The 22,648-nt window shown below is 47.8% G+C and overlaps 2 protein-coding genes across 2 annotated transcripts in view; both read left to right on the top strand.

Annotated features, from left to right (window-relative positions):
* Positions 1 to 22,648, top strand: part of LOC309375319 (uncharacterized protein) — a 282,552-nt gene that overhangs the window by 57,037 nt on the left and 202,867 nt on the right. The gene's annotated exons all lie outside the window — the stretch shown is intronic.
* Positions 1 to 22,648, top strand: part of IGLON5 (IgLON family member 5) — a gene marked incomplete at its 5' end in the record, with an annotated part of 131,096 nt that overhangs the window by 87,993 nt on the left and 20,455 nt on the right. Inside the window, 1 exon segment of the mRNA XM_081920742.1 lies at positions 15,949 to 16,027. Within this exon segment, the coding sequence (XP_081776868.1) occupies positions 15,949 to 16,027 (79 nt within the window).

Here is a 22,648-nt window from a genome sequence, read left to right as displayed (position 1 = left end):
CAGGAAGGGGCCATAATGCTGCAACTGTCACAGTGTCTTGGGCCGGCCCTGGAAATTAGGATGGGACATTTGTGCTGGATGCAGCAGGGAGATGGATAGGCAGTGCTGAAACCTGAAATGTGGTCTAGCTGAGATGCATGAAATTTGGCGGTAGATTTCTGGATGGAGGAGAGGGGAGGGAAGGAAGAGGGAAGAAGGTTGCAGCAGGCAAGGTAGCATGGTGATGATGATGATGATGATGATGATGAAACAATGATAATGTACATAATATTGCACTGGGGAGATGAGCAGAGCTGGAGCTGATGATGGGTTGCAGATCTGCATGTCACACATGGCAGCAAACAGGATAGAGAATGATCTGATGCGTCAAGTGAATCTCTTTCCCCTCCCCGTGTTTTCTTGCAAAAGCTTCATTGAAACAGGCAGGAGCTGTGGAAGAGTAATGGGAAGGGAAGGGAAGTGACCAGCCATCAGGCATCTTACCTGTCCGTTTTGGAACTTTTGCTTTCAGCTCTGCCTTGGGTATTTTGTTGTTGTTGAATAACCCCCCAAGCTGGTGCTTTTGCACCTGAAAGGTGGGGTGGAAATATTTTAGTAAATTAAAAACAAATTTGGAAATCCTGTGGTTTAATGACATTTTCATCAGTTGCCCTGATCAGCTAGGCTGTGCCCCATGTTAAAAAGTTAAACTAGTGGCCAAACCCTCCCCTGTGTGTCTCCACCCACTGAATGGGTGTTTTTAAAATCATAGGTTGGTGGTCTTAGGAGGGATAGTCAACTTGGGCTTTCTGCCCCAGCCAACAAAATATCTTGCGTTACCCCTGCTGTGTAGTCTGGCTTGGAGGCTGCATAGAAATGCTTTTCCCCTGTGTATAAGTTTAAGCTGCTGCCCCTTTCACAGCTGCATGCCTGCCCATGTACAGAGTGCGGAGAGGCAAATCTTGTGCAACCACTTCTGGCCACATCATTCAGAGCAGTTGTTCTTCACACAGAGAAGCTCTGCATAGAAAGAGTATTAAATATATTGTAAAGAGTAAAGAAGGCACAATTGCCTATTTCCCTGCAAATAAAAGTTGTTGAGCAGAAACAGGTTTTCCCAGTAAGGAGATGCAGTGATGGAGGGAGATGCAGCAGCTAATTTTTTGCCTTTTTTGCAGCTGGCAAACTCTGAACAGAACATCTGTCTGCTGGGGAGCAGGGAATACAATGACTTTTTTTCACATATCCGCCACATGTGTCTCCTGCAGTGTCTTCTGTCTGTCCTACAGTCTAATCCCATACTTGAAAAAATAAATTTCTAGTCCTCGTTGTTGCAGAGAAAAAATCTGAAGTTGTAATGGATGAACAATGAAAATATGCTAGAAGGAGAAGGGCCAAGGGCCAAGAGCTCATGCTCCTTGTCCTTCCGCTCCCTCTGTTGAGTTCATTTGACCCATCAAGGCTTTTCTGTTCTCAAGAGGTTGCTGATGCAATACTAGGCCATGTTTTTCCCCTCACTTCCGGTAACCTTTTCATCACTGACTTGCCACCTGAGTTCTTCCTGTGCATCTGCCGTGTTTGCTGTGGAGCATTCTGGGAAAAGACTGAGGGCAAATGGTCAGTTCGCCAGATCTACCTGGCAGCCCTGCTAGGAAGGAATCATGTGGAAGCTCCACAGCAAAGGGTCTGCTTTCCATGCCCCAATCCCCTGGGTAGGGCTGGGGGTGTCTCCTGCCTGAAACTCCAGAAAGCTGCTGCCAGTCCGTGTAGACAATACTAAGCTAGAAGGACCAATAGTCTGACTTGGTATAGGCAGCTTCCCATTTTTCCCTTGTTCCTCCATGTTCTGTGAAGGTAAAGGTAAAGGGACCCCTGAGCATTAGGTCCAGTCATGGCCGACACTGGGGTTGCGGCGCTCATCTCGCTTTATTGGCTGAGGGAGCCGGTGTACAGCTTCCGGGTCATGTGGCCAGCATGACTAAGCTGCTTCTGGCGAACCAGAGCAGTGCACAGAAACACCGTTTACCTTCCCGCTGGAGCGGTACCTATTTATCTACTTGCATTTTAACGTGCTTTCGAACTGCTAGGTTGGCAGGAATGTTCTGTGAAAGCACGCCTTAAATCAGGGGTGATGAACATGTGGCCTTCAGCTCTGACCATTAGCCAATCTAGCTGGGGCTGATGGGCACTGGAGTCAAACAACATCTGGAGGGCCGCAGTTTCCTCACCCTGAGGCCTGGCCAACCTTCCCTCAAGCTTCATATGTCAGGAAACATCCTCTAATGTAGCTGGCAAGCGTTCTCTCTCTCTCTGTGTGTGTGTGTGAAGTATGCCCACCATTACTGACATTTTCCGCCATTGTCCCCCTGTGAGCTGTGGAGGAAATCGAGGGTTTTCCCAGAAGGCAACTGAGGAAAGAAAAAACAACCACCTTAGCCCACACTCTCCTTTCCCTCCCTGCGACTTAAAGCAAAGCCTCCCAGGCCTGACTTCTCAGCACCACCACATCACCCTCTTCCCGCTGCCTCTCAAATTCACCTCACTCCAATTTACATAATTCCCAGGCACCATTAATCATTCTAATTAGCCGGAGCCAGTGAAGTGAATGCCGGTGAGGAGCAGCGTTAAGGGGGTGGCGGCAAATGGGGGGGGGGAGAGGCTTAACAGCTTGGGGTGGAGAAAATGGGGGCTCCTCAAACTGCCCCATGCCCTCCCTAAGTCTATTTCTGTATCTGCAGCCAGTTAAAAATGTGGCTGTCGAAGTTTTGACCAAGTCCTCCGGAACATGACGTAAGATCTCAATTGTTCCAGCTGCATTTGGCTATCGGTTTCTTCCTTGGTTTAACGGAAGATTTTGGTTACTGCTTTCGAAGCCCTAAATCAGGGGTAGCCAATGTGGATGCCTCCAGCTTCCATATTTTAAATAAAAGCACACATTCTACTCATGTAAAAACACGCTGATTCCCGGACTGTCCACAGGCTGGATTGAGAAGGCGATTGGGCCGGATCCGGTCCCCAGGCCTTAGTTTGCCTACCCATGTCCTATACAGTGGTACCTCAGTTTACAAACTTAATCCATTCCAGAAGTCGGTTCTTAAACCGAAACCATACTTAAACCGAGGTGCACTTTCCCTAATGAGGCCTCCTGCTGCCGGTGCCCTTCCACCATTCAGCTTCCATTCTTAGACCGAGGTAAAGTTTGCAAACAAAGACATTACAGTGGTGCCCCGCAAGACTCACAAGACGGAAAACTTGCTAGACGAAAGAGTTTTCCGTTTTGGAGGTGCTTCGCAAAACGAATTTCCTATGGGCTTGCTTCGCAAGACGAAAATATCTTGCGAGTTCCTGCGGGTTTTTTTCCCTCCCCCCCTTTTTCTAAGCCACCAAGCCGCTTATCCGCTAAGCCGATAAGCCGCTAAAAGCCGCTAATAGCGCTAATAGCGCTAATCCGCTAAGCTGTCAATGGGCTTGCTTCGCAAGACGAAAAAACCGCTAGACGAAGAGACTCGCAGAACGGATTCTTTTCGTCTTGCAAGGCACCACTGTACTTCCAGTTTTGCAGAGTTTGTAAACTGAATAGTTCGTAAACAGGGCTGTTCTTAAACCGAGGTGCCACTGTATATATGAGTGGGCTTGGACCAGTCCATGCATCTCCACATTCTAAGAGGTGCATGGAATGAAAGGAAGAGGGAATGTGACAGTGTCATGGCTCCAGACCAGAACAAGGAACACGTAGCAGTGGAGGCCGGTTTATTAGGGGGAGTGGAGCACTGCTCCCCCAACCTCAGCCTGATCTCAACCAGCTCCCATCTGTCTCTCTTCTGACTTACAACCAGCCCAGGAGCATGACACAGCCTATATGCTTCCTCCTCCTTAGTCTCAGTCTCAGTGATCTTCCTTACAGGAGGATGGGGAGGAAACACTAATTAGTTGGCTCTGCTTGTCATTGGCTCTTGACCCACGCCTCCCATTGGCACTACTTCTGTCTACTTTTGAGCGCCCCCCCTTCTGCTCTGCCAATTGCAATGGGCACTAGCACCACCCATGCTAGAAGACCTGCCAGTTGCTCCATGACACACCTTCGTCTCACCGATAGGATCGCTATCCATGGTCCTGAAACCCTCCTTGCCAAGAACCCTGAGATTAGTGCCTCCGCTTAGCTTGGGTCATTGCCTATTTTTGGTGGTGAGCATCCCCAGAAGGGTCACTAGTGTCTCCTTTAAATCAAGAGCCACTTCCCAACCCTTGTTGGTTTGTTTTTTGAGGGCGAGTCAGGAGTGGGGCTATGCTGTGCTGAAAGGGGTCAATATTTAGTGTGCTGAATTCACTGTGGCCCTGAGATGGACTGAGGACAAGGGAGATGGACTGAGGAGGTCTTTGTCTGGCTTAATAAACCTCTTTCATGTCCAGCACCTGTGTAGAGCCTGAATTCAGTATTCAGCAGGGCTCTCTCTACACAGGCCTACAGCAGGGTTTCTTTGAGTTTATTCCTTGGGAACATACCTTGTCATTCCACTTTAAATATATACTATATACCTCCAGGACATTTTAGGTGGGTTTTTAGTTTAGCTTTTTGTGTGTGTTTTTTTAAGTATGTCAAATACAGAGTTGAGGTAGGTGATTCTGCTGCTGAAAGGTTTCTTTTCTTTAAAAAGAACAGTAAGAAATAAAAAAATGGAACAAAAAAATGCATTTCGTTCTATAATGAATACATTGTGTTATAAGGTATGATTGTTTTATATTTGTAAGCCATTCCAGGATCCATGTGATGGTGGGTAATCTATGAAGCTTATAAATAAAATAAAATCTCCCAAGGAAAAATGGGGGTACAGCATGGAAGTTGGCCCTCTATGTGGGAAAATGCACCCTTAACCCATTATGCATAAATATAACACAAGGAGAGTTTTTCTGTAGCTAACACCCCCACTGCCAATAACCTAGGATGAAGAGCCAAGTGCATATCACTGCCTTGACCATTGCAGATGTGCTCTGTCAGATAACTGTGTTCAGGATACAGTTTCTTCCACTTCTGCGCCAAAATAACTCCCTGGCTTCTCTTTAAGGCTGTAGGCTGCAGATGAGACTCTTGTGGTGACCAGTGGGTACCAGTGATGATGCTGCAGTCTGCAGTTGCCTGGTTTAGTATATGAACTTCTTCCACTCACGATGCTCATGCACATTCTAGACTGAGGAGATGTATACACGACACCAGTGGTTCCCAGCTGGTGGCCCACAGACCACAGGGGCTCCGTGTAACCCACCCAGGGAGTCCATGGCACCATTTGCATAACAAAAACTACCATAGATACATCAAAATTTCCCAAAATTAAGGAACCCATGGCTTGGCTTTTGAAAAACAGGGGGTCTGCAGTACTTCGCTAATTGGAAACCACTGCATTAAACCACTGAAATGCATTCAGAGCACATACCTGCCTCAAGAAATTCTGGGCACTATGGTTTGCTATGAGTTGCTGAGATTTCTCTCTCTCTCTCTCTCTCTCTCTCTCTCTCTCTCTCTCTCTCTGTGTGTGTGTGTGTGTGTGTGTGCATGCGTGCGTGCGTGCGTATGTGCGTGCATACAGACTACATCACCCAGAATTCTCTGAGGGGGAAAAATATGCTTTGAAATACTGAAATTAATTACACAATATTTGCAGACTAAAAGAAAATAGTGGTAGCAAATGGCACTTGTATTCACTTGCATGATTTCCTGATGTTGCAGGAATTTCCACTCCTGGCTGCATTCCTGAAGGTATTCTTCAACATCTCTAGATGTGACCTGTGTTCAAACTTCCTAAATCTACTTTTAGTATCTGGATGTATCTTGTCAATGCATCCCTGGGTTAGACATCACCACATTCTCAAGCATTGTTTTTCCAGCTCAGTAACCAGCCTCTGCTCATCCATATGGAGAGCCCCAACCTTGCATTCCCCCCTCCTTGGTTAATTTCTTCCATGTCCCATTGGCACACATGGCTGCCTGTCAATATAATCCTTTCTACCTGATGGAGTCAGGAAGGTCAGACCTGGGGAGACAGGGACTCATCCCTCGCAGTGCCAGGCTATTTTCTGCCAGTCCTTGGCAGGGCACTCTCCTTATCTCACCCTTGTCAACCTCCATACTGAGCAAATGCAGATTTTGACATGCTATGTCCTCCCTTTTAGATGTAGCGCTTACCAAGGCAGAGGTGCACGCTATCAGTTTCAAACGAATGCCAATTCTGACTTGTGGCAAATTGAGTCAGAGTAACCTGTAACAATTAATGGACCTATGTTAGCCATGCCCACCCATTTCAATGGGCATTGGGTACAATTCTTCATGGTTTGCTTCAAATGGAGGAGGACTGCGATTAGATAAAAAGGCAACCAGGGCCGGTCCTCCCATGAGGCAAGGTGAGATGGCTGTCTCAGGTGGCTGGATCCACAGGGACAGTCGGTGCAGCCTCCAAGGCTTGCATCTCCAGCTGCCCCAGTAGCAGCAACAGCCGAGATGCACTCCTTGGAGGCTGAATCTGCCACCTCCTCAGCAAACCTACCATGCTATCTCTGCTGCAGAGCTCCAACCCTTCTGTCTGTCCAAAGAGTTCAACGCTACTGTGGAAAATCCCCAAACCAGTCTGGTCGGAATGTTGACTGTTGTGGGTAGAAAGAGATTAGCTACCAATTAGTTTCAGGGCCCAATTCAAAGTGCTGGTTTTGACCTATAAAGCCTTAGATAGCTCAGGACTGCAATACCTCAAGGACCACCTCTTTCCATACGAACCTACCCAGACCTTAAATCATCTTCCGAGGCCCTTCTTCATATGCCTCCTCCTCAAGAGGTCCAAAGGGTGGCAACATGAGAACGGATCTTCTCTGCAGTGGCTCCCCATCTGTGGAATGCTCTCCCCAGGGAAGTTTGCCTGGCGCCTTCATTATACACCTTTAGGCACCAGGCAAAAAGTTCCTTTATAACCAGGCCTTTGGTTGATCTGATTTACATCCTATGCCCTTTCAAAATATGGTTTGGGGGGAGCTATTGAGTTGTTGTTTTTATTTTTATTATATATTTTGTGGTTTTATAGCTTGATTTTATTCTGTGAGCTGCCCTGAGACCCCTGGGTATAAGGTGGTATATAAATTGAATAAATAATTTTTTAAAAAAATTTATTTTTTAAAGCAATAGGCGGAATTCAATGGACCATTGCTGGCCAGCTGGACTCTTGAATAGGAGCAATCTGCACTGCAAGGCTTGTTGCAAGCTCTGCTTGCAAATAACAATAAACAGACCATGAGCAGGGAAGTCGTAGTCACTGCCGGTTAGACCTTGTACAGTGTATTTGGCATGGCAACGTGGTCACATTCATGTCTCCATGCTGGGCATGGTGTCTGTGTTTTGCTTATTCCCTCTTTCTTTCAGCCCATGGCAGCTAAATTAACCCCATGCCCTGTTTCGGAATACAAGCATTTGACCCCCCGTGGCTTGGAAATGGCCCCAATAACACTGCCGCCTTGCCCTGCCCTGCCACTTCCCAAATCTGGCCCTTCAGGGACCAGGCTGGCACCATCCCTCATCCAAACCAGCTCCTTGAATCGTGCTTGAAAGTCAGTCAGTGCAGACAGGGGAGTCCTTAGGCACCACCTCACATTGCAATAAAAACACTGCTTAACTCATTTTGTCGCTCCTTAATCTCTGGGACCAACATGGCAACAGCTGTCTATATCCCATTACTATGAAAGATACCGGAACTTGGCACCTGAAAATGGGGCATTTGCAACACGAAGATGAAGGGAAGCAAAATTAACTGTGATGCCTGCTTCTTGGGTGAGGGCAAGGAACAGAATATCATTCCCCGAGGATTTTTTTTCATCCATATTAACCTTCTGCTCTGCTTTAATATGTAACGTCACCCTCTATATACCAGGGAACGAGTGACTTTTCAGTATTGTCTGATGGAGAGAGAGTGTGTGTGTGTTCTGTTTAAGAGGAAAGCTTGCATGTTTTTTCCACCAATGGAAATCAGATAGCAGAGAGCCAGTGCAGTGTAGCGGTTAATAGTTATTGTACAAGGACCTGGGAGAGAAGGTTTTGAATCCCCACTCAGCCATGAAGCCCACTGAGTGGCCTTGGGCCAGTCATGGTTTCTCAGGTTAACCTGCTTTACAGGGTTGTTGTGAAGATAGAATGAGGAGTCAGAGATGCCCCATTGAGCTCCTTGAAGGGAAGGAGGGATGGAATAATAATAAATAGTAAATAAAATCCAGAGGCATATAATTATCTCAGCGAAAGCATCCAAGGAAGGAGAGTATAAGGACAACAGTTGTTGTTGTTGTTTTATTGCACATCATCTATTTTAACCTCCGCACCAGACACTCCCATAGAGCTCCACTCAGAGTAATTGATTGTTATTATTACTTTATACAGTGCCTCCCTACACTTGGTGGCATCTGGGGGTGCGTTTTTATTAAAAATGGGAATCAGGAGTATTAGAACAATGAACCTCTGATGTGATCTAGCTAGGCTGTTTATTGTCTTTAAACTGGGGCACTCCAATCTTTATTGAGGGGAAGGCGACACCACAAAGCATAGGATGCTACCTTATACTGAGTTACAGCAGACCCTTGGTCCACACGGCTCAATGTTGCCTACAGGAGGGGTCACCAATGGGTGCCTGCAGGAGGAGATGTGCCCCCACCTCTCCCCACTGCTGAATCAGGCTTGAAGGATGCATCCTGTTGTAGCCAACAGCCACTGCTCCGCCTCTGAGTTACAACCCTTCCTGAAATGTTAGCAAACCATTGCCTGGGGGAGTTTGCAATGCCACCTTTTCTTCCTGAGCTACCAAGTTTTATAAAAACATGAATGGCATGGAGACACGGCCAGATTTAGCTACTGAAGGTAATGGGGCTCTTTATATGTCCAGCTGTCCTTTGTCAACAACAAATTGTTGCTGTTTTTTGTGTTGAATATATGCTATACAGTAATTTAGGGACACAGGTGGTGCTGTGATCTAAACCACTGAGCCCAGGGCTTGCCGATCAGAAGGTCGGTGGTTCAAATCCCCGCAAGGGGGTGAGCTCCCATTGCGTAGTCCCTGCTCCTGCCAACCTAGCAGTTCGAAAGCACGTCAAAGTGCAAGTAGATAAATAGGTACCACTCCGGCGGGAAGGTAAACGGGGTTTCCGTGCGCTGCTCTGGTTCACCAGAAGCGGCTTAGTCATGCTGGCCACATGACCCGGAAGCTGTACGCCGGCTCCCTCGGCCAATAAAGCGGGATGAACGCCGCAACCCCAGAGTCAGTCACAACTGGACCTAATGGTCAGGGGTCCCTTTACCTTTAAGGCAATGTGGTGACCCCCATAGGTGTTCCTGGATGCCAACACCCCATGATCCCCAGGCAGCATGGGGAGGATGAGAGTTGCCCTCCACATCTGCAGGGTCCCACATTGGCTGCCTCTCCATTTGTCTTTGATGTTAAAAGAAAACTCTGTTCATGCTCAGGGGCTAGCCCTTCCTCCAGACAGCCTGTGGGCACCAAGTAACAGGGTCTGTGAGTGTGTGCATGTGTGCACAGATTTCTGGTGAGGCATGATGTGTCCTAGGCGCTTCCAGGCCCTGACAATGGTGCTAAGCGCATGCATCAAGCAGACGTCCTGGTCCAGGAGGGACTGCTGGCTTAGCAGCATCTGCTGTGACCCTCAAGCTGTCTGAGTGCCACGGTGCCAGTTGCTGGATATTGACAGTCGCCACTCGTAGCCAGAGCGAGAACATGAAGTAAACACGATGTCACATCCAAGTGAGAGCCGCCAATTAGATACCTGCCCACTGCAATCTGTCATAGGGGAGGGCTATCTGGGATGGAGAGGGATGGGGAGCTGGGCCAAAGGGAACCTGGAGCACACAGCCTCCGCCCTCTGAGGGACGTTGACAGGATTGGTGGGGCACAAGCTGTGTAGGAATGGAGAGGGGCTTGGTGGTGGCGGGGAGGAAAAGAGAGAAAGGACAGCCGGAGGCTTGCAAGGCATTGCTGAGGAGAGCTAGCGGGGCTTGCGCGGGCCGTGATTGATCTCTGTCCATGTCTCTTTCTTCCCTCGTCACCTTCTCCCTGGTTCTGCATGCAAAGCAACCGTCTGCCTCTCCGACTTGTGTCCGGCTCCATTCGTCAGCCAGACAGAATCTTAATCAAGCACTTCACCGGAGGGGCCCAGGCAGGCTCCTGCTCTCTCTCTCACACACACACACACATAGACATACACACAATGCATTGCTGATCTGTGGACAGATTTAAGAATCGGCAAGGTCAGGCAGGCTGCCTTACCTGGTCTGAGTTCCACAGGCACACAAACACACAAGCAAAATTAGATTACACCCTCCTAATCTGGATTTAGAAACTGGAAATATATCTATATGGATATCTGTATAAATATCTTTATCTCTCTCTCTCTCGCTCCGTGTGTGTGTGTGTGTGTGTGTGTGTGTTTCACCACTCATTCCATAGGGAGTTCTACTCATTTCAGACCTGTATCCCAATTTGTAGAATGTGTCTTCTTTGTTTTTGTAGAATGTGTCTTCTTTGTTTTTTTTAGCCTATGGCTGCTTTCCCCTATTTTTGATCATCGTAAATAGTTGCTTTTATATTGTTTCTACTGATAATTCCATTGCTTTATTCTTTTTGTGAACTTCTCCAAGGGTGGCGGTTGCTTTTCCAGTCAAGCGGCGTGTAAATTCTGGGAAACAAACAAACGATTTGAGGTCAATGGGTGTGAATCTGAGTACGACTAACAGTGGATGCAACCCCTTTAATTCACAATTGCTGGAATGGATTTTTAGGACTTTACCAAATATGTTCTGTGTTTGGGTTACGGCTAAAAAATTTTGGTAGCATGGGGACTTTTGTGGGAAATGACACTGTGCCTAAATGGACCCCCCCCCCGGCTTTCCTGACTCTTTGAGGAAAAATAAAGCACAGAACTTGAGGGTGCTATCGCACCGAAAGGCAAACCCTACCCTCCACCCCAAATCTGAGTTGTCTGACCTACACTTACAGGGTTCCCACCATGTTGGGGTATATGCAACACCTCTGTGTGGCGAGCTCTCAAAAATGCACTGCATGTTGGGAGCATGCAAACCCAGCCCGAGCCCTTGGTATATGCAGATTCTCTCTTTACTACACCGGTCCATCACAACAGCGAGTGTTTTTGCTGGTATTTGCTGAGCAGCTGCTAGTCCTTGATATTTGAAGCCTGTGGACAAAAAGATAGCTATGGAAGTATGTAACAGGTAGCCCATGACTGATGGCAAATTAGGAGCAGAGAGAGATTCGGATTTTTTGCAGGCCAGTATAGGGCGAGGAGAATTTGCTTGAAAATCTCTCTCTCTCTCTCTCTCTCTCTCTCTCTCTCTCTCTCTCTCTCTCTCTCTCACACACACACACACACACACACACACACTCTTTTTAGTAGCTCTAGTGAAGAGGCACCATTAACCATGAATAGGACAAAAAGGGCGCATAGGGCAGAGGATAGGGGGCTGACTCTGTCCAAACCCCTCCACCTCTTTCCCTGGCTCCAATCTTTGCAGCAGATGCCCCCAAATGCTGGTGACACCATTGAGTGACCTGCGCTGTGCTAGGCAGTGGAAGGAAATCACTTGGAGGACATAAATAAATAAATCCATAATAAAAATGATGCTGGTCGGGTCCCCTGCTGCGTAGCTGCTGACTAAGCTTTGACCCTCAGATCTCTCCCAGATGCTGATGCCTGTCAATCACAGCCTGGACCCCAGTTCTGATGGAATACGGGCAGGGTGGGCGTAGTGACTGGGTATCTCAGACAGGAGCAATGCCTCAGTGCTCTAAGGCCAGGGCTGAGCTTCAGGCCTTGTTTTCAGTGCCTGGAGCTTGTTGTTGTTGTTTAGTCATGTCCTACTCTTCGTGACCCCCTGGACCAGAGCACGCCAGGCACTCCTATCTTCCACTGCCTCCCGCAGTTTGGTCAAACTCATGCTGGTAGCTTCGAGAACATTGTCCAACCATCTCGTCCTCTGTCGTCCCCTTCTCCTTGTGCCCTCAGTCTTTCCCAACATCAGGGTCTTTCCAGGGAGTCTTTTCTTCTCATGAGGTGGCCAAAGTATTGGAGCCTCAGCTTCAGGATCTGTCCTTTAATAAGCACCGAGGGCTGATTTCCTTCAGAATAGGTTCAGGATAGGTTTGATCTTCTTGCAGTCCATGGGACTCTCAAGAGTCTCCTCCAGCACCAGAATTCAAAAGCATCAATTCTTCGGCGATCAGCCTTCTTTGGATGTGCAAAATGTCACAGGGCTGGTGGATTTCCAGTTTCTCATGGAAGGGGAGCAGCTGCAACCTGGAATCAGCAGAGGGCTTCCCACTCTAGCTACAGCACCGGAGGGGTATAAAATTGTCATTGTCTCGGGAAGTCAAGAAAAGAGAAGCCTTCCAAAAGGGAAGGGTCCATAGCTTTGTAGCAAAGCAAGCAAGTGGGAGCCGCGACCAAATGTTGCAGCATGGAGTGCTCCTTTCTGGGTTCCCCCCAGTTTGCTAGCCCCGCCTTCTTTCAAGGCCTTCCGAATCAGAGGATGTGGCTTTCTGATCCTTGACGTACACCTCCCCCTCTATCTGGATGCTTCTAGACGACCTGCTTATTGAACATGCATCCTGGTCATTTTATCCAGGGAGATTAAACAACGTTAGCTATTCAATGGGCATTTGGCCTGATTTGTTTGCAGGGGTGCAAAATTCCCAGTTGCATTCCCAGTGAATTTTCCCTTCCCTTTCCCTGTTGCAAAAAATGTCTGATCTTCTGGAGAAGCAGTTATGCTGTGCAAGAGCTCCCAGCTAGCCTATAACTTTGCAACCTGAATTTGCTGGTATGTGGTTGAACCCCACCCCAAAATAGTGGCAGCTTGGAAGCTCACTCCCTCTCTTTTTAGTCTCTCTGTGGGTTTTCACCTTAATTATTCATCCCTTTGAGCAGCAGTGCAGGGAGATAATTTTAGACTCTGGGCCATAGTTCCTGGGCTACTTTAGACTGGGATGTGTATTGACTTCAGTTACTTCGGCATGTGAGAAGCTAAGCCTTGCTCTGTTTCTTTAGTGTGCGTTTGTGTGTTTTCTCCTGATCGTTCTGTTGACTTCTGCCCCAAATTCTTGCCCTGATGACAGCACCGCCTCCTGATGGCAGCAGTCATCATATCAAGTGATGAATTGCTGTGGGCGAGCCAGACTTTGGAAATGACAAATGGTGCAGTTTATCTCTACTACTGCTGCCCAACCTTTGCATGTTTTGAAATCCTGGGCTCACTTTCAAATCGCAAGCTCGTGATGACAAACAATCTGGGTCTGGGCATCCCGAGGGAACGTTGTGCTTCAACAACAACACCTCCAGCCCCCTCAAATAAGAGTCTAGCCAGGCATCTGACTCATGACATTCCTAACTCTGCAGCATCAGAACCTGTTAATGACCAGGTTGCACATCATGGCATTCAGGATCTACGGACTTGTCTCTTGGACCCTTTCTTCACCTATTGTCAGCCCAGCCTCTAAGCCTCCTGACCTTAGATTACTGGGAGAGGGAGAAAGAGAGTCAGTGGATTTTTGACAGGGATAGAAAACTGAGGCACATTTGATGAGGCATCCCTGTTGATGAGCCCTCGGGCAATCTAGGCTATGTATGCACATGCACCTTCTACCCCAATTCAGAAGAGAAGGGAGGCTTGTACCGTGAGTCAGATTGTTTCACAAATGTTCTCTTAACAGCCCTGATAGGAGCTGGCACTCCAATGTCCTTGGTGGTTGCCATATACTCAGTCAGTGGTTGCCTCGCACAGGTGGAATCTCACAAGTCAGATCCAGGTGAAGGTGGCTAGGAAATCCATCAGTCACTCTATCTAAATGGAACCTCAATGTTCAAAGGCAGAGTATGCATTCAAAGACAAGTTGCTGGGAATTGCAGGTGGACAGAGCACTGTTGTGCTCTGTTTTCTGTCTCTGTTCCTTTTGCTTTAGAGAAACACAATGTTTAGAATCATAGAATAGAATCACAGAATCATAGAGTTGGAAGAGACCACAAGGGCCATTGAGTCCAACCCCCTGCCAAGCAGGAAACACCATCAGAGTACTCCTGACATATGGTTGTCAAGCCTCTGCTTAAAGACCTCCAAAGAAGGAGACTCCACCACACTCCTTGGCAGCAAATTCCACTGTCGAACAGCTCTTACTGTCAGGAAGTTCTTCCTAATGTTTAGGTGGAATCTTCTTTCTTGTAGTTTGGATCCATTGCTCCATGTCCGCTTCTCTGGAGCAGCAGAAAACAACCTTTCTCCCTCTTCTATGTGACATCCTTTTATATATTTGAACATGGCTATCATATCACCCCTTAACCTCCTCTTCTCCAGGCTAAACAGAAAGGGGATCCTATGAGTTTAGAGAAAGGAGATCCTATGAGTCAGGACCAAATGGACTTCTTCTGACACATGTCTTCATATTTGCGTGTTTGTGTGTTTGGGGCCGGAGCAGAGGAAGGCATCGTCAAGGTTGTTGTCGCTTTAAGCAGAAGCGTCGTTGACAGTGCGGGTAAGCGATGCAATGCTTGCATCTGCTGTCAGGTAAAGAAGAAATCACACCGTGCACTTCAACACACTTAAGTGCTGTTCAGTCAATGATACCTCAAAGAGAACTACAGCAATGCTAATGAGTCATTAATACCCCAAGGAGATGTAAATGAATGGGAAAGGAGATTTACAGTTAGTTTACACAAAAAGCAGATCATGTGGCAATGCTATTCCTAGCCTGTGCCACTTCAAACTGCAGGTGAGGGGCTTGCATGATGTGTGTGTGTGCAGTACAACCATTGCAGTGCTGAAGGGGGGAAAAGACAGCCAAGAAAGGTCCCTTTAACTAAAAAAGGTCTCTGGACCTGCCTGTGGGTGCTAAACTGTAGGCCAGGCATAGGCAAACTCTGGCCCTCCAGATGTTTGGGACTACAATTCCCATCATCCCTAGCTAACAGGCCCGATGGTCAGGGATGATGGAAGTTGTAGTCCCAAAAATCTGGAGGGCTGGAGTTTGCCTATGTCTACTCATAGGCAATGGTTTGAGAGAATCAGTAGGGTTGCATGCTCTGTTCCTCGTCAGTGCTGACTCCAGGGTGGGACTGTGAGATTGCCATGTGAATATCACAAGAAAGTAAACAAGGCGCAGTGTTGCTTTCTACTATTGTACCCCAAAATAGAGTGGCTAGCTCAAAGGGCGAATGGGGGAGACATTCAATTGCTTTTACATTTAAAGGTGAACTTGCCTCATTGTCACTTTCTGAAGCTGAAACAAAGCCATCTTTCGAAATTTGCACAGCACTCTGAATTTTGCAGTCCAGCTACCCAGACAAGCTGTGTGTACATAAATGCATGGACTAGGGTAAAGTATGTTTAGTGTGGTGAAAATAAATACAAGAACACATTCTGTTGTGGGAAATCACTTCACAAAAATGTGTGTATTAGTAGAAATGTGTGCTAAAATGCTGGTGAATTTTCATGGGAACTTAAAAAAAAATAAACCACAAACTGATGTGCAAATGTGGAGAGCCAAATTTAAGATTTGGGGGAAAAACAAGAAACCGAGAGAATTGGAAACTGATGTAGTCAACCATTCCTAGTTCAGAGCAGCTCAATATATTGACAGCCGAGTGATATCTAATCATAAATCATTTGTGAACATCATCCTCTGTTGGTGCAGGGCTGTGTCACTTCTAGGTTATACAGAACTCTTCTTCAGGCAGAATTCTTACAGGACGAATGGGAAAGCTCAGAAAGCTTGCCTGTTTCTACATCAACAAGAGGTTTCGGCCTTATAACAACTTTAAAAGCTCTACTCCTAAAAGAGGTGTTGCTTGTTTTGCCATCCCTGGATCACTCTGCATGGCAACCCCTCGGCCGCACTCTAACAGCAACTTCTCTCTGTGTCTTTCACTGTGCAGGACTGCTGGTTCGGGGTGCTGATTTTAACCAGCCAGCTGACAATTACACAGTTTGTCAAGGGGACAATGCAACACTAAGGTGAGTTTCTCCCTCTGACTGAGGAGTGCGTATTTGTGTGTGTGTGTGTGTGTGTGTGTGTGTGTGTGTATACAGTGGTACCTCAGGTTAAGTACTTAATTCATTCCGGAGGTCCGTACTTAACCTGAAACTGTTCTTAACCTGAAGCATCACTTTAGCTAATGGGGCCTCCTGCTGCCACCGCGCTGCTGGAGCACGATTTCTGTTCTCATCCTGAAGCAAAGTTCTTAACCTGAAGCACTATTTCTTGGTTAGCGGAGTCTGTAAACTGAAGCGTATGTAACCTGAAGCGTATGTAACCCGAGGTACCACTCTGTGTGTGTGTGTGTGTGTGTGTGTGTGTATTCCACAACCTAGTGGTTTTCAGAGGTTTTGGACTTCAACTCCCATCCAACCTAGCCAGTAGAGTCCTGCTAGCTGATGCTCATGGGATTTATAGTCCAAAACCTCTTCAGGTTGAGGAAGGCTGCTGTAGTTTCTCAAGCTGTGTGGACTCATATCTTCCTCCTGTTCTAAACTTACTAGACCTTCCATGTCAGCCCCCACTCAACCCCACACCTCTGTCTTTGGGAATAGGGAGCCTGTGGCTTTCCAGATGTTGTTGTGCTACAGCTCCCATCCTTTTTGAACACTGGTCGCACTAGCTTGGGCTGATAGGAACATAGGGAGTCAGACCCGTTGGCCCATCTAGCTTCACGTTCCCTACATTGCAGTGCCCACTGCTGCTGGTAGAGCAGAAGGCAAGGAGGCCAACAGCAGGTGGCGCTAAAGTGAATGGCAAGCAGAGCCAACTAATTCCACTTTTGTCCCCATTCTCCTACCTGCTGGAGGAGGCAACACAGAGTTTAAGAAGGAAGAAGAAGACAGGCAGAGCCATTCCACAGACTGTAAGAAGGCAGGCAAGTAAGGGCTAGCTGGGGGAAGACTGAAGTCAGTGGGGCCGTGCCCCAGTTTCCCTCATGGTTTGGTCTCCACTGCTATGCTGACTGGCTCTCCAGGTTTCCAGGTGGGGGACATTCTCAGCAATCCCTGGAGATGCCAGGGATTGAAGCTGGGACCCTCTGCAGGTGGTCTCCCAACTGAGCTGTGGCCTTTCCTCCCAACCTAGGGGATTTGGAGCCCAGCAAGATTTGTGGGGGCAGCTGCCTGCTGCCCACATGTTGGCTTTCTTTATTAAATTGCCCTGAGGTAAAAGGATGAATGGGGATTAGCAAATGTAAGCACCTAGCAGGCCACCGTACACAGGTCTAGTGCTGGGCTTGCTGGGCCCAGGGACCACCAAACATCACAGACCTCCCATGTAAGGGAAGAGTGGCTCCTTCCAAGCAAAGCAAAACAGAAGCGCACTCTCTGGTGACGCAGCCATCTTTCATCTACAGCCTTTGCTCCAGCAGAGAGCGGGACCTTTCCCTGACCCTGCTCTCCCGTTCCCCCTTCCGTTGATGTCTGAACCCAGAGCAGGTTTCGTCCCGCAGTTCAATCATTTAGCTCTCCCTGCCTATTAAAGTTTCATCGCAACATCTTGACAGTATTTAAATAAAATATGCCCTCTCCCTCTCCCCCCACCTCACAGCACAACGCACAATTACCTTCTCATAACGCGTTAATAGCAGCCGGCGGTGACTTTCGGGATGGCTAATAACTCTGTCAAATGCGGCATAAATTCACTAGGCCTTGGTGCGAATACTTCTGCATTGTTTCGAAGCAAGAGGACATAAGGAAGCTGCCTTGAACTGGGTCAGTGCGAGAGACCACCAAAAGCAGTGTTGCCTGTCACTGGCTGGCAGCAGCCCTCCAGAGTTCTCCCATCCCTAACACTGGGGACTGAACTTGGGACCTGCACACAGAACAGATGCTCTGTCACTGAGCGATAACCCTTCCCAGTAGGCCCACATAGGAGAGCCTTCCCTGTATTCTGAGGGAATTCCATTACCCCCAAATCAGGTTCATACCCCTCAACTGTCCTGTTTAAATCGGAACATCCTGGTTTTTTGGGGGGGGCGTGCTCTCGCGGGGCAGCACGGCACCCAAAAATGTGAGGGAGAGCACACCTTGCATCTTTCAACCATATCAGTAGCACAGAATTATGTGAAATTCTGCGTTCCAAAATTAAGTCCAGTTATACAAAACATGTGCCAGGGTTACCGTCTTGTTTTAACTGCCCTTGCTTTAACTAAAGCCTAGCACACAGAAAGGAAGCCGGAGAAGTTTCTCCCACCCCACTGAGATCCCCTTTCTCCCTCTCTGAGCAAGGACTGACAGCAAGCCTGGGTTTTAAAACGGCATTCTCCACTCTGCACATGCTTAGGGGAGGAGTGATGGTTAGTTGCGTAAGTGAGATGCTGTGGGCTGCAGCCAGATTGACTAGAACTCATGCTGTCCTAGAGCACAAGAGCTGTAGTAGAGGGGGGAAGATACTCTGCACATGCTCAGGGACAGACATTAGCACATCTCACAGATTGTTTGGAACACATGCCCACCTGACTTTCAACAAGAGAACAACTGCAGCTCTCAGTGACTGCTGGCTGCCAGAGATTATCCTCTTTTCATAGGGGAAGCAGCCCACCAAGCCAAGGTTTCACGTGGCTGCATTATAGGGATCCATCTGGCCCTATGATGACCTCTTGTTCCCAGAACAAAGGACCTCTGCTTGTTTCTTGCTCATTGCTCTTTCTCTTCTTTGGTGTTGCATGCACTAATGGGTCTCAGTGGAGCAGACTCGGTGCCAGTTCCAGATGTGGCCGTCATTTCTTGCGCTCGCCGGATGGTTTTTGTATTATGATCTGACCAATTAGCCCTCGAAACATAGGGAGCTGCCTTATCTTGCATCAGACCACTAGCCCCATCTAGCACAGCACTGTCCAGCACTGACCAGCAGCAGCTCTGCAAGGTATCAGGCAGGGTACTTTCCAAGCCCTACCTGGAGCTGCCAGGGATTTAACCAGAAACCTTCAGATTGCAGCACACATGCTCTACTACTGAGCTACAGCCCTTCCCAAGTACTTTAGCACCTCATGTTTCGGGCTGGACATTTGGGTTTGGGCTGGGTGTTTGTCAGTATGCGGATGACACCCAGCTCTACCTCTCTTTCAAATCGGAACCAGTGAAGGTGGTGAAGGTCCTGTGTGAGTGTCTGGAGGCGGTTGGAGGATGGATGGCAGCTAACAGATTGAGGTTGAATCTTGACAAGACAGAAGTACTGTTTTGGGGGGACAGGGGGCAGGCAGGTGTGAGGGACTACCTGGTCCTGAATGGGGTAACTGCACCCCTGAAGGACCAAGTGCACAGCTTGGCAGTCATTTTTGACTCACAGCTGTCCTTGGAGGCACAGGTTAATTCTGTGTCGAGGGCAGCTGTGTACCAGCTCCATCTGGTACGCAGGCTGAGACCCTACCTGCCCTCAGACTGTCTCGCCAGAGTAGTGCATGCTCTAGTTATCTCCTGCTTGGACTACTGCAATGTGCTCTACATGGGGCTACCTTTGAAGGTGACCCAGAAACTACAACTAATCCAGAATGCAGCAGCTGGACTGGTGACTGGGAGTAGCTGCCAAGACCACATAACACCATTCTTGAAAGACCTACATTGGCTCCCAGTACGTTTCCGAGCACAATTCAAAGTGTTGGCGCTGACCTTTAAAGCTCTAAACGGCCTCAGTTCAGTATACCTGAAGGAGCGTCTCCACCCCTATCGTTCTGCCCAGACACTGAGATCCAGCTCCGAGGACCTTCTGGTGGTTCCCTCATTGCGAGAAGTGAGGTTACAGGGATCCAGACAGAGGGCCTTTTCAGCAGTGGTGCCCTCCCTGTGGAATGCCCTCTCATCAGATGTCAAGGAAATAAACAACTTCTAACTTTTAGAAGACATCTGAAGGCAGCCCTGTTTAGGGAAGTTTTTAATGTTTGTTGTTTTATCGTATTTTTAATATTCTGTTGGAAACCCAGCCATATGGGAAGAGTATAAATAATATATTATTATTATTATTATTATTATTATTATTATTATTATTATTATTATTATTTCATAATGCCATACCCACATGCACAATAGGATCTCACTGGTATGGATAGGCTTACACTTCTCATTGCCATTTCTTCCTGCAGGCATGATATTCACAACTTACAATCCCAAAGTGGCTAATGTGGTCCTCTAAGCATTGTTGGGACTCCAGCTCCTGCCAGACCCAGCACCAGGATGTCCCATCAAAAGCCATTCTGCTGAAGCCCCCCCCCCCCTCTAACTTGGAAATGCCCAGACTGGACATGGCAGGAGCAGTTCCATGCCTTTAAAAACATTTAGATGGGGAGCAAGGGTTCCATTTTAAAATCACAAGAGAGATGCACACTAGGAGAGCAGAACCCTCCCCTCCTTTATGCTTATTTCCCCAAAATTGAGCTCAATCAGAGCTGAGCGCTAATATACCTTAAGGCAATTGACCTTGACAGGGAGAAAAGGGGAACATGATAGAAGTGTATGAAATTATGCCTGGTGTGAAATAGGGATGGATGTGCCTGTTAATTTTGGTTTCTTGTTTTCCCCATGTTGGGATCAGTTTCTCATATTTCTGCAGCCATTTGTGAGTTGTTGGTTTAACAAAGGAAGCCTCATGAAAAATTGTCAATGTTTTAGTGCAAATTTCTACTAATATACACATGTTTGTATGAAGTTTTGATGAATAATCATGTTTCCCCTTTCCCCTATATAACAGGTGTGTGTGTGTACTAGCATACATTTTTCTGCATATGTTCTTTTTGGCACATTAGATGGAGAACCACACTGGAGGAGTGTGAATGAATGGCTTGCGTGCTAGTTCAAAAAGTGAGAGCTTGTAGTTTCTCGTTCCAATGCAAAGAAAATCAAATTCCTCCCTTATCACAAATGCGAAGCAAGTGGTTGGCGATAAATTTCTCTCTCTCTTTCTCTCTCTCTCTCTCTCTCTCTCTCTCTCTCTCTCTCTCTCTCTCTGTGTGTGTGTGTGTGTGTGATGGTCACCAATCCAGATGGCTTTAAACGAGGACTAGACAAACATATTCTCCAACTGCCCCCAAAATGCCGGGACTGTCACAAAAACCCTTAAGCCATCACGGCTTCTCACTTGGTCACGCCAAGTCCTGAATTCCCAAGGGACCTTCCCTTGAGTGCAGTATTTCAACGTGTTGCTGGAAGTTCAGATCCATGCGTCCCACTAACACATTTCTTAGATCTAGACCTCCCGCTCCATTTCCCCAACTCAAAATGGCACCACTTCCTGTGCTTTTTTAAAAATGAAAACGAGATATGGGTCACTTGAATGCCTCTAAGAAAGTCTTTCACCATTTCCCTGCTTCTCAGTTGGTCAGTCTCCCATAAAGAAAGCAGTGGGTTGGGGAGCAAAGAGGGTGGGGCTTGTCCACAAAGCTGCTGCATCAGTGTCCCTGCTCCAGTCTCTGAGGAGGAGGAGGGACAGCGGTGGGCTGTGGAAGGATGGCAAACTCCTGTGACCACCTGGCACTAAGGTGGTGAAACTGCAGGGGAAAGTGGCTGTGCTAGAGGTGGAGATGGGCACACGACAGAGCCATATGGAGCATGAGAAGAAGAAGGTGTGCCTCAAAGCCCAGGACAGCACCCCCATTTTCATCTGAGGAATGCTGGAGGGTAGGGACAGCACAATGGCTAATCTCTGGCTCCAAAGCTGGAGGCCGCAATGCTTCTGCTGGACACTGAGGTCCAGCTCCGAGGGCCTTCTGGTGGTTCTCTCACTGCGAGAAGCCAAGTTACAGGGAACCAAGCAAAGGGCCTTCTTGGTAGTGGCACCCACCCTGTGGAATGCCCTCCCACCAGATGTCAAAGAGAAAAACAACTACCAGACTTTTAGAAGACATCTGAAGGCAGCCCTGTTTAGGGAAGCTTTTAATGTTTGATGCATTACTGTATTTTAATATTTTGTTGGAAGCCGCCCAGAGTGGCTGGGGAAGCCCAGCCAGATGGGTGGGGTATAAATATTATTATTATTATTATTATTATTATTATTATTATTATTATTATTCTGAATACTGGTTGCTGAAAGCAATGGGAGGGCATAGTCCTCCCATGCTCAAATCCTGCTTGCTGGTTTCCCATGGGCATCTGGCTGGTCAGTATGAGAACAGGATGCTAGCCTAGACAGGCCCCGTGGCCTGATCTGGCCTTGTTCGTCTTTTGTTCTTCTCCTGCTCTTTTTAAAATATAAATTGCTTTGTTCAGTCAATAGACATCAAAGCAACCAGGATGCTCTTTCAGGGAATGTGGGTCTACAACATGGGGCGGGAGAGCAGGGAGAGCCCCCCTCCCCATGTACCCTCTCTGCATCCAGCCCCCTCCGCACACGCCCAGCTGGAAATTGTGAGTCAGCATGCGGAGATTGTCTCTCTGCCATTCCCCCCCTTCCTCCTCCCCCCACCTGCCAGCCCCCCACTCTAAACAGCCTGCAGTGTGCCGGGTTCCCACCAGCCTGAATCAGCAGAGGCTTTGACCTACTTCCCAAGACCTCTCCCTCCTGCTCTCTCTCTCTGCAGAATAGAAGGGGGAGGAGGTGGAAAGGAGCCCTCCCTCCTTCGCTCGCTGGCTGACTTGCTTGGCAGGAATACTAAGTGAGCTGCAGTA

This window comes from Podarcis melisellensis (assembly GCF_964234715.1).
Source record: "Podarcis melisellensis genome assembly, chromosome: 8".
NCBI lineage: Eukaryota > Metazoa > Chordata > Lepidosauria > Squamata > Lacertidae > Podarcis > Podarcis melisellensis.
The sequence above is the reverse complement of the archived record's forward strand: the minus strand, read 5'-3'. Positions and strand labels throughout refer to the sequence as shown.